At 43.9% G+C, this 16,512-nt stretch overlaps 1 protein-coding gene across 1 annotated transcript in view; it reads right to left on the reverse strand.

Annotated features, from left to right (window-relative positions):
• The window catches only part of dph1 (diphthamide biosynthesis 1), an 804,031-nt gene extending 787,732 nt beyond the window's left edge, over positions 1-16,299 (reverse strand). The window contains exon 1 of the mRNA XM_073053176.1: positions 16,128-16,299. Coding sequence (XP_072909277.1) covers positions 16,128-16,233 — 106 coding nt within the window. The 5' untranslated portion in view covers positions 16,234-16,299. The remainder of the gene's footprint in view (positions 1-16,127) is intronic.
• Between the last annotated feature and the right edge of the window lie 213 nt (positions 16,300-16,512).

Genomic DNA, 16,512 nt, shown 5'->3' on the forward strand with positions numbered 1-16,512 from the left:
TAATTTTGGCCTCATTAATGAAAGGCTATAAAAACTCTGGCCACAACACAAACAAAGTGCAATAACAGTAGAGAAAGGATGTACTTAACAAAAAAGAATTGCTGGAAATACTTGGCAGGTCAGTAGAGAAACAGTATCAGGTCGGTGACCTTTCATTAAATCAGGAAAGATGAACAGTCTCCACAGAAGAGAAAGCAGAGGCAAGCGTGATAGAAATCTTCAGGAAAATCAATAGGTTTGATGGGATGGACCAATAATAAATGTTTCCATGAGAATGAGGTCATAGATAATAAGACAATCACTAATTTTTGATTAGGCAGTCCCTCGGGGTCAGGATTACTTTCTTCTGCACAGGCTTTCTGGCTTCTTAAGTGGCTAATGAGGTCAGTGTGGGATGTGCAGACTCTGCCACAGGTGGGGCAAGAGCTGCTTGACTGAGCAGATGATGGATGGGCAGTATATTCTTTCCACCATTTATGCCAGCGTTCTCAGCTGACAGGGAACATAGCATGGTACAAAAACAGGCCCTTCAGCCAACAGTGACTGTGCTGAACATAATGCCAAATTAAAATAAATCTCCTCAGCCTACACGTGATCCATATCCCTCTATACCCAGCATATTTATGTGACTGTCAGAAAGCCTCAATAAAAACTGTTATATCTGCTTCTGCAGTCTGTTCTAGGTACCCACCACTCTCCGTATATATAAAAAAACATGCAGCACATCCCTCTTAAACATTCTCCCCTCACCTTAAAGTTGTCTAGAGTGACAGGTCTAGGAAAAGATTTTGCCTGCCAACCCTGTCTATGCCTCTCAAATTTGTCAGGTCTCCTCAGCCTCCAATACTCCACAGAAAGCAATCCAGGTTTGTCCAACCTCTCCTTTTAAATTGTGCCCTCTAATCCAGGCAATACCCTGGCAAATCTCAAACACCGTCATCCCCTCAAAGCCAAATAAGTTCCAAGACCTGGGCCTCGGTAGCTCCTTGTGCAACTGGATCTTCGATTTCCTCACTTGCAGACCCCAGTCAGTTCGGACTGCAACAACATCTCCTCCACAATCACCATCAGTACACAAGAACGTGGTGTCTCCTCACTTCATACTAAGTACCGCTCCAATGCCATATTCAAATTTGCTGACACCACTGGTGTTGGCCGAATCAGAGGTGATGGCGAGTCAGCTTTTGGGAGGAAGACTGAAAATCTGGTTGAGTGGTGCCACAGCAACCACCTCTCCACATCAGCAAAACCAAAGTCTGATTATTGACTACAGGAGGAGGAAACCAGAGTCAGTCCTCATCGGGGGGTCAGAAATGGAAAGGGGTAAGTAACTTTACATTCCTTGGCATTGACATTTCAGATGATTCATCCTGGGACCAGCACATATAAGTCATTACAAAGAAGGCACGTCTTTCTTAGAGCTTGCACAGGTTCAGCATGTCATCTAAAGCTCTGACAAACTCAACGAATGCACAGCGGAGAGTATCCTGACCGGCTGCATCACCGCCTGATATGGAAACACCAATGCCCAAGAACGGAAAAGCCTAAAAAAAGTGGTGGATACAGCCTTGCTCACCAGAGGAAAAGCCCTCCTCACTACTGGGCATATCTACAAGGAGCGCTGCCACAAAAAAAGCAGCATCCATCATCAAAGATGACCATTCAGTCTATGCTCTCTTCTCGCTGCTACCATCAGGAAGAAGGCACAGAAGCCTTAGGACCCACACCACCAGGTCCAGGAACAGTAAATACTCTACAATGATCAAGCTCCTGAACCAGCATGGATAACTTCACACCTCAGCACTGAACTGATTCCACAAACTATGAAGTCACTTTCAAGGACTCTACAACTGATATTCTCAATAGTATTCATTACTATTTATTATTATTATTATTTGTTTTTCTAGTAATTGGAGTTTGTCTTTTGCACGTTGGTTGTTTGTCAGTCTTTGTGTGTAGTTTTTCATTGATTCCATTGTGTTTCTTCATATCTACTGTAAATGCCCACATAAAATCTCAGGTTATACATGGTGACATATAGCTACTTAAATAATCAATTTACTTTGAATTCTGAAACCTCTCCCGCACCTTTCCCAAAGTTTCCACATCCTTCTAGAAACGAGGCAATCAGAAATACACACAAAACACTCTCTCTCTGAAGAATCTTTTAAGAATATTCATCAGGACTGTAGAGGAAAGGGAAGAAGCCAGAACAAGGAGGTGAGGAGAGGGAAAGGAGTGTAATCTGACAAGTGAGAGGCAAGACCAGGAGAGTGGAAAGATTGAAGGGTGGAGAAGCTGGAGAAGCTGGGAAGTGATAGATGGAAGAGGTCAAAGGCTGAAGAAGGAATCTGATAGGGGAGAATACTGGACCATGGGAGAAAGGGAAAGAGGAAAGGTCACATGCGGGTGGTGATAGGCAGGTGAGGGGGAGGGAGAGTGACAGAAGAATTAGAATGGGGAATGAAAAAAGAGAAGGGAAGGGGACAGAAATTACTGGAATCTATTGAAATCAATGTTCATGCTGTCAGCTTGGAGGCAATGCAGACAGGATGTGAAGTGCTTTTCCTCCACCTGAGAGTGGCCTCATCATATTTAAAGCACAGGTTGATAGGTCTTGATTAATAAGGGGTCAAAAGTTATGGGGAGCAGATAGGAGAATGGTGTTGAGAGGGGATATTAATAAGCCATGATCAATTGGCAGACCAGATTCAAATGGCTGAATGACCTAATTCTGCTCCTGTGACTGACTTATGGTCCTTTGGTCTAAAACATCTGGGCCTCAGCAGCAGATGCTATCCCTGGTCTAAGTTTCACAACTCGACGGAGAGAAACTTCAATCTCTAATAAAGCCATTCAGGAATTCAGAGAAACGTCCTTAACCAAAAAGTGAGGAGAATATGGAACTTGTTATCATATGGACAATAGACAGTAGGGGGCAGGAGTAGGCCATTCGGCCCTTCTAGCCAGCACCGCCATTCACTGTGATCATGGCTGATCATACACAATCAGTACCCCATTCCTGCCCTCTCCCCATCTCCCTTGACCCCGCTATCTATAAGAGCTCTATCTAACTCTCTCTTGAAAGCATCCAGAGACTTGGCCTTCGCTGCCTTCTGGGGCAGAGCATTCCACATATCCACCACTCTCTAGGGGAAAAAGTTTTTCTGCATCTCTGTTCTAAATGGCCTACGCCTTATTCTTAAACTGTGGCCTCTAGTTCTGGACTCACCCATCAGCGGGAACATGCTTCCTGCCTCCAGCGTGTCCAATCCCTTACTATGGAGAGGTTAAGAATAATACCATAGAGGCATTTTTAGGAAAAACTAAATAAGCACATGAGAAAGAAAGGAGTAAAAGGAACTGAAGATGGGGTTAGATGAAGGTGGACAAACTTGTGTGGAACAACGAAATAAAATCCGAATCAGTTGCTCTAAATTAATGTTTCTTCAGTACTGATTCAGTGAGAACTAAATAACACAGATAATAGCTGGTATTTTGTAGGGAAAAATCATATATAACTGTCAACCTTGCCCCAAATACCTCCAAGAAGTCCACAACCTTGTCATGGCTTGCAGGCTTGCATGTCTCAGTTGCCAGAGAGATGTCCTGGCTAGAGTCAAGGCTTTAGCTTTGGCTCTGGCTCTTGGTAGGGTCACCCATGCCAAACAGGCCAAAGGGTAGAGGCCTGACCAAGAGTGGTCCATCGGTCCTCCAGGTTTGGGATTTCAGCTCAGGGCTAACAATCTTGACTGGTCAAACAAAATTGTCACAGAAACAGCAACAAAGAATCTATCTGAGTGGTTCAGGACAGGGAGAAATGGAGGACCTTCATCGATGCCCTAAACACCAGCACGTGTAACGGGCAGTAAGATGCCCCCAGATAACACGCAAGTCAGCTGTAACTTTGGAACTTACATGTTACCAAAGGAAAAAACGGACTACATTCGTGACTCAATTCTAATACCCTACTCATCATGAAGTAACTTCAACATGGAGTACTAATTGTCAACAGTACATGGTTTTTGCTGAATCCCATAATCTTTAAATGTAATAACTTTTGGTCATTGTATTATTTCTGATCATTGCTAACATTAATAATATTTCAAGCCAATGACAACTTTGACAGATGACTGTATTTGCTGCATGATGTAGCTGGCAGGACAAGATTTTCTCAATAGGTTTGAAAGGTGAGTTGGCTGTGCTGCTCCCCTTCCCCTATCCAGCCTACAGATAAACCCCTCGATATTGCAAAAGCCTCTGTACATGGCTGCAGACCCCACCTTCCCAACGAGGAAACTGCACAATCTGCGACTGAATTCTGTCTGGAGCTCAGCAATGAGATTCGGTGAGATATGGAGATGTACTCCCCTCGCAACTGATAGGCCAAGATTGGACTGGACCAAGCACCAAGTAGGTACCACATTTTTTTTGAAATTTTATTTCTAGTCTGACCAGTTGATTTTCAGATGGGTTTGAACAATAGGAACAGTTGGCCATACAATCCTTCAAAGAGATTACAGCTGATTCTACACCACACTCTACTAAAACACCAAAACCCTTAATTCTCTAAGTGCCCAAATATCTCTTGATCTAAGGCACGCACAGCTCTCTGGGTTGAGAATTCACACCTTGAGGGGAAAGTATTCCTTCCATCAGTCATTTCATCATCATCATTATGTGCCGTGTCATATGATGTTGGTGATCATGGTCTATTGACCATGATTGTTCTTGGCAAATTTTTCTACAGAAGTGGTTTGCCATTGCCTTTTTCTGGGCAGTGTCTTTACAAGACATGTGACCCCAGCCATATATCAATACTCTTCAGAGATAGTCTGCCTGGCGTCAGTGGTGGCATAACCAGGACTTGTGATACGCACCAGATGCCCATACAACCATCTACCACCTGCTCCCATGACTCTGATCGGGGGAGCTAAGCAGGTGCTACACCTTGCCCAAGGGTGACCTGCAGGCTAGTGGCGGGAAGGAGCACCTTACACCTCTTTTGGTAAAGACATATCTCCACCTACTATCCATCAGTCATTTTGGACCATTCAAATATTGCTCTGGATCTAAATTCTCTAGCCTGAGAATATTGCCTTTTATGATATACCCAAGCAATCACTCAGAATCTTATGTTTAACCTGGATGATTCTCATTCTTCTAAACTCCAACATGTGTGGGGATTCATTCTACTTTCATAGTTCACATCTCATAAATCAAGATACAAGAACTACATTTTAATTGAGATTGGGTTCAATTCTCGTTATTGTCCGGGAGTTTGTATTTCTCCCCGTGACCTTGTGGGTTTTCTCTAGGTGTTCCAGTTTCCTCCAACACTCCTAAAGATGCACGGGTTAGCGTCAGTAGGTTGTAGGCAATGCTAGCCAGCCCATCCTCAGACTGTGTTGGTCCTTGATGAAAATGACACATTTTACTGTATGTTTCAACGCACATGTGACAAATAAAGCTTTTTTTAAAATCTTATTTTTCTTTATATCATGACAAGAGAGATCAACACTTTACACAAGCATATTCACAACTGGCCTTGTACAATTACCTATTCATCCAACATATTCTTATATGACCTTTTCCTTCCAAACTGCAACTGCTTTCCATACCTGGTATATTACGTGTTTTATAACCAATATATCCAGATGCCCTCCTATACCAGTATTTATTAGTTTTTCACCAATTGAAAATACTGTTTGCTATCTTTTCCTATCAATGTGAACAGCAGCAGATTTTATCTACATTAATCTATCACCACCTACCCACTTATCTAACTACCTCTCCTCACAGCTCACTGTTCCACCTAGCTTTGTATCACCAGCAAACATCACATTAAGGTAACAGATAAAAAAACCGCTAAGGACCCAGCATGGATTTCTATATCAGCTCACCTGTGTCAAAATTCTAACTTGAAACTGCACCATTTCATCCGATTATCTGTGCTCTGGGCAATCTTCTTCATCCTGCTCCATTATGATCAACCTTGTGATATTTTATTAACAACTTCAAAGAGTTTTATGAAGTTGCACAGCACAGAAATATGTCCACCGTCTTCATGTTGACATTGTTGCTCATCTACACTTACCCCACAGTCCACATCAGATTCATATCCTTCAAGTATCTATCTGAATATCTCTTAAATATGGACCATAAGACATAGGAGCAGAATTAGGTCATTCAGCTTGTCTAGTCTGCTCCACCATTCCATCATGACTGATTTATTATCCCCTTCAACCCCATTCTCCTGCCTTCTCCATTACCTTTGACGCCCTGATGAATCAAAAGCGTCTACTTTAAATATATCCAATGACTGGGCCTCCACAGCCATCTGGCGAAAAGAATTCCACTGATTCACCACAATCTGCATAAAGAAATACCTCATCTCTTTTCTAAAGGGACATCCTTCTATTCTGTCTCCCACTATAACATCCTATACAGTGATTGCATCAGAAGCTATCGCCTCTTCTAGCATCAAATTCCAGATTGCCACCAGTCTCTGTGTAAAATAAAACTTTCCCCTCAAATCAGAATCAGGTTTATTATCACCGGCATGTGACATGAAATCTGTTAACTCAGCAGCAGCAGTTCGATGCAATACGTAACACAGAAGAGAAAAAAATAATAAATAAAAGTAATAATAATAAACAAGTAAATCAATTACAGTATAAATATATTGAATAGATTAAAAATGTGCAAAAAAAACAGAAATACTGTATATTTTTTAAAAAGTGAGGTAGTGTCTAAGGGTTCAATGTCCATTTAAGAACTGGATGGCAGAGGGGAAGAAGCTGTTCCTGAATCGCTGAGTGTGTGCCTTCAGGCTTCTGTACCTCCTACCTGATGGTAGCAGTGAGAAAAGGGCATGCCCTGGGTGCTGGAGGTCCTTATTAATGGACGCGACCTTTCTGAGACACCACTGCTTGAAGATGTCCTGGGTACTTTGTAGGCTCGTATCCACGATGGAGCTGACTAGATTTACAACCTTCTGCAGCTTCTTTTGGTCCTGTGCAGTAGCCCCCTCCCTCCATACCAGACAGTGATGCAGCCTGTCAGAATGCTCTCCATGGTACAACTATAGAAGTTTTTGAGTGTATTTGTTGGCATGCAAAATATCTTCAAACTCCTAATGAAGTATAGTCGCTCTCTTGCCTTCTTTATAACTACATCGAAATGTTGGGACCAGGTTAGATCCTCAGAGATCTTGACACCCAGGAACTTGAAGCTGCTGACTCTCTCCATTTCTGATCCCTCTGTGAAGATTGGTACATGCTCCTTCATCTTACCCTGCCTGAAGTCCACAATCAGCTCTTTCGTCTTACTGATGTTAAGTGCCAGGTCATTGCTGTGGCCCCATTCCACTAGTTGGCATATCTCATTCCTGTGCTCCCTCTCGTCACCACCTGAGATTCTACAAACAATGGCAATATCATCAGCAAATGTATAGATGGTATTTGAGCTGTGCCTAGCCACACAGTCATGTGTATACAGAGAGTAGAGCAGTGGGCTAAGCACACACCCCTGAGGTGCGCCAGTGTTGATTGTCAACGAGGAGGATATGTTACCACCAATCCGCATAGATTGTGCTCTATCATTTAGGAAGCCAGAGATCCATTTGCAGAGGGAGGTACAGAGACCCAGGTTCGGCAACTTCTCAATCAGGATTGTGCAAACGACGGTATTAAATGCTGAGCTATAGTTGATGAACAACATTCTGACATAGGTGTTGTGTTGTCCAGCTGGTCAAAAGGCACGTGGAGAGCCATTGAGATTGCGTCTGCCGTTGATCTATTGTGGCAATAGACAAATTGCAATGGGTCCAGGTCCTTGCTGAGGCAGGAGATCAGTGTAGTCATGACCAACCTCTCAAAAGCATTTCATCACTGTCAATGTGAGTGCTACCGGGCGATAGTCATTAAGGCAGCTCACATTATTCTTCTTTGGCACTGGTATAATTGTTGCCTTTTTGAAGCAAGTGGGAACTTCTGCCCGTAGCAGTGAGAGGTTGAAAATGTCCTTCAGTCCTCCCGCCAGTTGGTCGGCACAGGTTTTCAAAGCCTTACCAGGTACTCCATCAGGACCTTCCACCTTGCAAGGTTCACTCTCTTTAAAGACAGTGTAACATCAGCCTCTGAGACGGAAATCACAGGGTAATCAGGTGCAGCAGGGATCTTCACAGCTGTAGCTGTGTTCTCCCTTTCAAAACTGGCATAGAGGACGCCGAGTTCATCTGGTGGTGAAGCATCGCTGCCATTCATGCTATTGGGTTTCACTTTGTAGGAAGTAGTCTTGCAGACCCTGCCAGAGTTGCTGTGCATCCGATGTTGCCTCCAACATCGTTTGAAATTGTCTCTTCGCCCTTGAAATAGCCCTTCACAAATCATACCTGGTTTTCTGGTACAGGCCTGGGTCACCAGACTTGAATGCCACAGACCTAGCCTTCAGCAGGCAACGTACCTCCTGGTTCATCCATGACTTTTGATTTGGGAATGTACAATAAGTCTTTGTAGGCACACACTCATCCACACAGGTTTTAATGAAGTCCGTAACAACTGCAGCATACTCATCCATGTTTGAAGATGAATCCCTGAATAGAGTCCAGTCAACCGATTCAAAACAGTCCTGTAGGCGCTCCTGTGCTTCCCTTGTCCATACCTTCTTGTCCTCACTGCTGGTGCTGCAGTCTTCAGTCTCTGCCTGTACTCAGGGTGTAGACGTACAGCCAGGTGATCAGACTTCCCGAAGTGAGGACATGGAATAGCACGGGAGGCATTCTTGATGGTGGTGTAACAATGGTCCAGTGTGTTGTTTCCTCTGTTATTGCAAGTGATCTGTTGATGGTAGTTGCTTAGTAATTTTTTCCAGACTGGCCTGGTTAAAATCTCCCAAAACGATGGTGAAGTCATCAGGGTGCACTGTTTCATGCATGTTGATCCCATTGCTCGGATCATCTAAAGCGTGCTTGACATTGGCCTGAGGTGGAATGTAAACTGCCACCAAAATGACCCCAGAAAACTCCCGTGGTAGGTAAAAAGGACAGCACTTTACTGCTAGATATTCTAGGTCTAGTGAGCAGAATTGGGACAGCATTGATATATTTGTGCACCAAGAAGAGTTGATCATGAGGCATACTCCTCCACCTCTGCTTTTGAGAGACTCTATAGATCTATCCTGGCGGCGTACAGTAAACCCATCTGAATCACTGCAGCCGGTACAGAAGGGGTTAACCAGGATTCCGTGAAACAAAGGACACACACGGTCCTAATGTCCCTCTGATTCAGCACCCTGGCTTGAGATCATCGATTTTATTCACCAGAGACTGCACATTTGCCAGCAAGATAGTCGGAATAGAGTTTAAAACCGTTTCCTTAAACACACGTAACCCTGCTCTACACCCGCGCTTCCTCCGAGGTGTCCTATGTGGGTGCTTTCAACCACAATCAGTGTTATTTCCATTGGTTTTAAGCAGCAATAATTCATTTATCCGCATTATGGCACCTTTGTTGACTGTACTGACCTTGCAAGCAGTTGTGCATTTTAGCTGTAACAGTCTGAAATGGGAATATTTTATCGTATCTATTGAGAGTACTGCTGCTACTCAAGTCGCGCCTAGGCGCCCCAGAATCTCCCTTAAAACTTCTTCCTCTCTTAGATCTATGCCCTCTTGATTTTGATCTTCCTATCATGGAAAAAACATCTGACTACCTACCCTATCTATACCTATTATTTAATTTTATGTACCTCCATCAGGTCACCCTAGCCCATCTAATCTCTCCCCATAACTAAAGACCTCTAATCCAGGCAACATTCTGGTGAACTTCCTCAGCAACTCCATAGCACCAACCAAAACTATACACAATACTTCAAGATTAAGGTTCTTGGACCGAAAAATCGACTATTTATTCCCTCCCCTCCCCCCCCCCCCCACTATAGATGCTACCGCATCCGTTAAGTTCCTCTAGCATTTTGTGTGTTGCTCTGCATTTCCATCATCTACAGAATCTCTTGTGTTTACAATACTCCAAGCGCGGTCTAATATTAATTGTTGGTAAAGCTGCAATATTATGTCTGGATATTTTATATTCTCTTATCACTAAACCAAATTATGGATTCAATTCCAAAGATAAAGATTAGTTTTATTCTTCTCATGTACAGTGCTGTGCAAAAATAATCTGTAAAATGAAGATGTTTCCAAAAATAATGAAGTTTCTAAATATCATAAAATATACCATAAAGAACAGTGAACAGTAAAAAATATATAAATCAAATCAATATTTGGTGTGACCTCCCTTTGCCTTCAAAACTGCATCAATTCTCTTAGATATACTATCTTGCAATTTTGTAAGAAAATCAGCTGGTAGGTTTTTCCAATCATCTTGGAGAACTTGCCACAGTTCTTCTGCAGACTTCAGCTGTCTCAGTCGCTTCTGTCTCTCCAGGTAATCCCAGACAACCTCGATGATGTTGAGATCAGAGCCCAGACCATATAAAACCATATAAAAAATCTAGGATGCCCAAGACTTTTGCACTGTACTGTACATCAAAACATAGTGAAACACACTGTTTGTGTCAAATCAAACCAGCTGCTGGGCAGCTGGCAAGTTGTTGCCGTGCTTCCGGCATCAACACAGCATGCCCACAGCTAACACTAATCCATACATCATTGTAATGTGGGAAGAAACCGGAGCACGCAGAGGAAACCTACGTGGTCATAGGGAGAGTGTACAGACTCCTTAGAGACAGCAGCAGAACAGAACCCCGATCTGTGATGTAATAGCATGATGCTAACCTCTACATTACCATGTCACCCTTCAATTAGCCAGCATGTCTTAGACCCTGTGCCTTAACCTTCCAGACAAGATCTTGTCAAGTGTCTTACTAAAGAGCATATGGACATCTATTGCTCTTCCTTCATCAATATTCCTAGTTATTATCTCAAAAAAAATCAATGAAATTAGTGAGACAAAATTTCTCCCAATACAAAGCGTACCATCTATCCTTGATCAACCACTGAGTTTCTAAATGTACATAAATATACTTACAATATACTCCAGTAATGTTTCTACCTCTGATTAAAGGCTGACACTTATCGATTGTTTAAAATTGATAAATGACATTTAGTAGTTTATCTATCCCATTATTACATCCTCAATAAACTATTGTTTGCCATGCACTGTCATTAACTTATTAATTGTACATTAATTCTCAGGTGCTTTGTACTTTTAAGAACCATGCTGAAGTTATAGGTAAATGTCAGTTCATTTTTTTATGCAAAGGTTCTGGTTTCTAATCTCAATTTTCAGGTCTCAGTGCACGCGTTTTAGATTCTCTTCTCCAGTGAAGTACAGATGGAGTACTGCATTGTTAGAGGTGTCATCTCTTAGAAGAAAGGTAAACCTTGTTTATCTTCTACAGAGTATATATTTTTAAAAATAGTACTACTTCAAAAAGTGGGGAGTTCTCCCCAGTCCCCTGGCCAACTCTGATGCTTATGGGAGCTTACTCTGCACTGATGAGATTGTTTCCACAAAGTAAGGGTCTGCAAATGGACTTAATTGGCTACAAAGTCCTTTGATACATACTGCAGTCATGAAAGTCCTTGTGTGTATATATTCTTTTTTCTTGAAAGCACCTTCTTCAATACATACAATACATTTTTGCGAAGGCTGAGGAAAGTCTATCTCCCACCCCCCATCCTCATCACATTCTACAGGGGTTGTATTGAGAGCGTCCTGAGCAACTGCATCACTGCCTGGTTCGGAAATTGCACCGTCTCGGATCACAAGACCCTGCAGCGGATAGTGAGGTCAGCTGAGAAGATCATCGGGGTCTCTCTTCCCCCCATCACGGACATTTACACTACACGCTGCATCTGCAAAGGAAACAGCATTATGAAGGACCCCATGTACCCCTCATACAATCTCTTCTCCCTCCTGCCGTCTGGGAAAAGGCTCCAAAGCATTCAGGCTCTTACGACCAGACTATATAACAGTTTCTTCCCCCAAGCTATCAGACTCCTCAATACCTGAAGCCTGGACTGACACCTTGCCCTACTGTCCTGTTTATTATTTATTGTAATGCCGGTACTGTTTTTGTGCACTTTATGCAGTCCTGGGTAGGTCTGCAGTCTAGTATAGCTTTCTCTGTGTTTTTTTTATTACGTAGTTCAGTCTAGTTTTTGTACTGTGTCATGTAAACCATGGTCCTGAAAAACATTGTCTCATTTTTACTATGTACTGTGCCAGCAGTTATATCGAAATGACAATAAAAGTTGACTTGACTTGACTTGATACTGTACTGTGCAAAACTCTTAGGCATGCATATGTAGCTAGAGTGCCTAATTACTTTTGCACAATAGTGTAGTAATTTTATGTATTGCACTGTACTGCTGCCCAAGCAAATTTCATGACATATGCGAGTGCTGATAAACCTGATTCTGACACGAGTCTCTACTGTGGACTGAGAGTGGGAAGGGGGCAGGGAGAGGGGAATCATCATTGGGGAAAGGATAAGGGAGAGAAAATGGAGTGGGAAGCACCAGAGACACATTTTGTAATGATCAATAAACCAGTTGGAACTAAATGACCTTGTCTGGTATCTCAGGGCTGGTTATGTCTGCATCCGCACCACCCCCCTCCCCACCCCCGCTACCCCTGGTATTCCTTCTCTGCCACCTGCCCCACACCTCTCCCAGGCGCTGCACCCTCGCCATTCCCAACATCCTTTGCTCTCATCAGATTTACAAACTCGCGTTCTGCTCCAAGTTGACAAATACAGTAATGTGCAAAAGTCTTAAGCACCCCAGCTATATAAAGACTTCTGCATAGTACACTACAGTACAGTACAGGCTTTTTGGCCCATAATGCTGATCTGACATTACAACCTTCTCTAAGATCAATCTAACCCTTCCCTCTTACATAGCCCTCCATTTTTTTATCATCCATGTACCTATCTAAAAGTGTCTTAAATGTCCTTAATGTATCAGCCTCTACCACTACACTGGCAGTGCGTTCCACATACCCATCACTCCGTGTAAAAAAATTTACCTCTGACATCCCCCCCCCCCCCCCCCATACTTTCCTCCAACTACCTTAAAATATGCCACCTCATATTACATTTCTGCCTTGGGAAAAAGTCTCTGGCCATCCACACAATCTATGTCTCTTATCATCCTGTACTCTTCCACCAAGACACATTTCATCTTCCTTCGCTTCAAAAAGAAAAGCCTGAGCTCACTCCATTTTACTCAGATCTTCAATGGCTTAATGCATTCTACTAATGACAGTAATAGTCTTCCGTAAGTTTTTCATTTATTCAGGGAATAGCAGGAGACCTCCTTCCCTGTCATTGTGAACAATTGGACATTATTACACCACTGTTGGAGCTTACTTCTCTAAATTGGCCACATTTTATTCCTATTGTACCAGAACTTGTAATGCACTTCAAGGTTTGAAGTGCGCTTTGAGGTTATGAAAGGCACTATATGAATTTAACTAATTACCAAATGACTGGAAATATTACTCTGCTCATAGAGTCATACAGTATGGAAACAGGCCTGTCGGCCCAACTGGCCCATGCCAACCAAGATTCCCAACTAAGCTCATCCCATTCGCTCATATTTGATATTAAAAGCTTTATTTATCACAAGGAGGACAAATGGAAGTCATTTGATTTGACACAAACAGTGTGTTTCACTGTTTTGATGTACAGTACAGTGCAAAAGTCTTAGGCATCCTAGATTTTTTATATGGTTTCAGGTGGTCTGGCCTCCGATCGCCCATGTAGTCTCAGGGAGAAAATACAAACTCCTTACAGACAGTTGTGGGAATTAAACCCCGATCACTTGCCCTGTAAGGTGTTACACTAACCGCTACGCTACCTAAAGTTTATCCAAACAGGTTAAAACTGCCGAACACTGAACAGCTAAACAAACCGCTACCTAAGTGAGAGTCTACAGCAAAACACTGAACCCATTCTGCATTTTCCCTGTTTGTCCCAGTACCTGAGGTGCTCCAGTATCACACTGTTCTCCAGTATCTGTGCAGTATCACACTGCTGACCACATTGCCCATGTACACTAACCCCATGATCTACACCAATCTTGGTTTAACTTGTCCAAATGTCTTTAAAAATTGCAATTGTATCCACATAGAACCATAGAACATTACAGCACAGAAACAGGCCTTTTGGCCCTTCTTGGCTGTGCTGAACCATTTTTCTGCCTAGTCCCACTGACCTGTACCTGGCCCATATCCCTCCATACACCTCTCATCCATGGACCTGTCCAAGGTTTTCCTTAAATGTTAAAAGTGAGCCCACTTCATCTGGCAGCTCATTCCACACTCCCACCACTCTCTGTGTGAAGAAGCCCCCCCCCCCCCAATGTTCCCTTTAAACTTTTCCCCCTTCACCCTTAACCCATGTCCTCTGGTTTTCTCCCCTAGCCTCAATGGAAAAATCCTGCTTGCATTCACTCTATCTATACCCATCATAATTTTATACACTTCTATCAAGTCTCCCCTCATTCTTCTACGCTCCAGGGAATAAAGTCCTAACCTATTCAACCTTTCTCTGTAACTCAATTTCTCAAGTCCCGGCAACATCCTTGTAAACCTTCTCTGCACTCTTTCAACCTTATTAATATCCTTCCTGTAATTTGGTGACCAAAACTGTACACAATACTCCAAATTTGGCCTCACCAATGCCTTTTACAACCTCACTATATGTATATATATGCATCTACCACCTTGTTCCAGATAACCACTGAATGAAAAAACTTACCACCCAGATCTCTTTGAAATTACTCTTTCAGCTGAAACCTGTGTCCTTTGGTTTTAGACTCACTTTGGTGGGGAAAAGATTCTGACAATCTACCACAGTGTTCCCACCATCTGCGGAGCTGCTGCCAGTCTGCCCCAATACCTGATGGACTCGTCACCCCGACTGTGCTGTCCCTGAGTTGGAAGGGCTGCTGTCACCCCTCTTTCTTTCTTTTTAAATCTTTTTATTAATTTTTAAGCAAACATAAATGAAACATGAATACAAAGTGTTTGAGAGTACATAGTTGATAGTTTAAGTAGACATTCAAATATATAATAATCAATATATATAGCCTCCCTAACTCATAGTATATATAAACAAAAAGAAAAAGAAAGAAAAAAACCCAAAAAAAGAGAAGAAAAAAAACCACTAACCAACATGGGCCATTGCATAATGTTAGATATATACAGTAGTGCCAATAACTCCAAACCTCCATCCAAATAATTAAGGATATTCACCCCTCCAACACAGGGGTCCTAGCACAAGAGGGTCCACTCAAACCCTCTGTCCCAGTATCCAGGGGATTCCCCCACAATGCTGTCCCAGTATCTAGGAATCTCCTCATGCCCCCTGTTCTGGTACCCTTGGGTTCTCCTCACATTCCCTGTCCCGGTATCAGGGGGTCCTTCCTGGTACCGGTGAGTTTCCACACACACACCTATCCCGGTACCCAGGGGTCCCCTCATACGTCTAGTCCTGGTACTTGGGAATCTCCTTACACTCTTATCCTGATACCCGTGGGTCCTCTCGTGTCCTGTCTGGTAATCAGGTGGTCCCCTTGCACCCCTAACTAGCTATCCATGACCCCACACACCTCCAGTCACGGTATTTTGGAGTTTCCTCACACTCTTTATCCCGGTACCCAGGGTAACCTCACAACCCCTGACCGGGTAGCTGGGGGACGGGGTTCCCTCACACCCCTAACCCAGTATCCAGGAGTTCCCACACACCCCATTATCTCTGTTCCCGGGGGTCCCCACACACCACCTGTCCAGGTATCCAGGGGCTCCTCACACTCTCTGTCCCGATACTCAAGAGTCCCCTCTTCACCCCTGTCCGGGTATACAGGGGTTTCCTTATACCCATAACCTAGAATCCAAAATTTCCCTCACGCCCCTTGTTCGAGGGTCCCTCACAACCCCTGTCCCGGTAATCGGGGTTTCTCACACCCTCTGTCCGGGTGTCCAGTTATCCGAGCGGTCCCTCACATCTCCTAACAACCCCTGTCCCGGTATCCGTCACAGTCACGGTGCCCCGCTCCCCTGCAGCCGGCGTCTCCCCGGACCCCGCACACACACCTGCAGTCGTGGCCCGGCTGCCGGCCTTGGTGCCCCGGGGCAGGGCCAGCTGCCGGGCAAGTTCGGGGCCTGAGTCCCGGCACCGCTGCTCTCCGGCCTCCGCCATCACTGACTCACGTGGGTCGCAAAAAGACAGCGGCAATCGCACGCGAGCGGGTCGATGCGGGCCTGGCAGTGGCTGCGGCCGATCGATGGCGGGCTGGGGAGACGCTCGCCAGGGGACAGAGGGGTAGATTGGAGTGAGGGACCAGAGAGAAGGGGGTGTAGACGATAGTGAGAAGAGGGGTAGATTGTCGTGAGGGGACGGACTACGGCGGGAGGGGTAGACTGTCATAAGGGGTAAAACAGTGAGGGTGGTGTAATATGTTACGAAGGAACAGACTGC

This window comes from Hemitrygon akajei, chromosome 8, assembly GCF_048418815.1.
Source record: "Hemitrygon akajei chromosome 8, sHemAka1.3, whole genome shotgun sequence".
NCBI lineage: Eukaryota > Metazoa > Chordata > Chondrichthyes > Myliobatiformes > Dasyatidae > Hemitrygon > Hemitrygon akajei.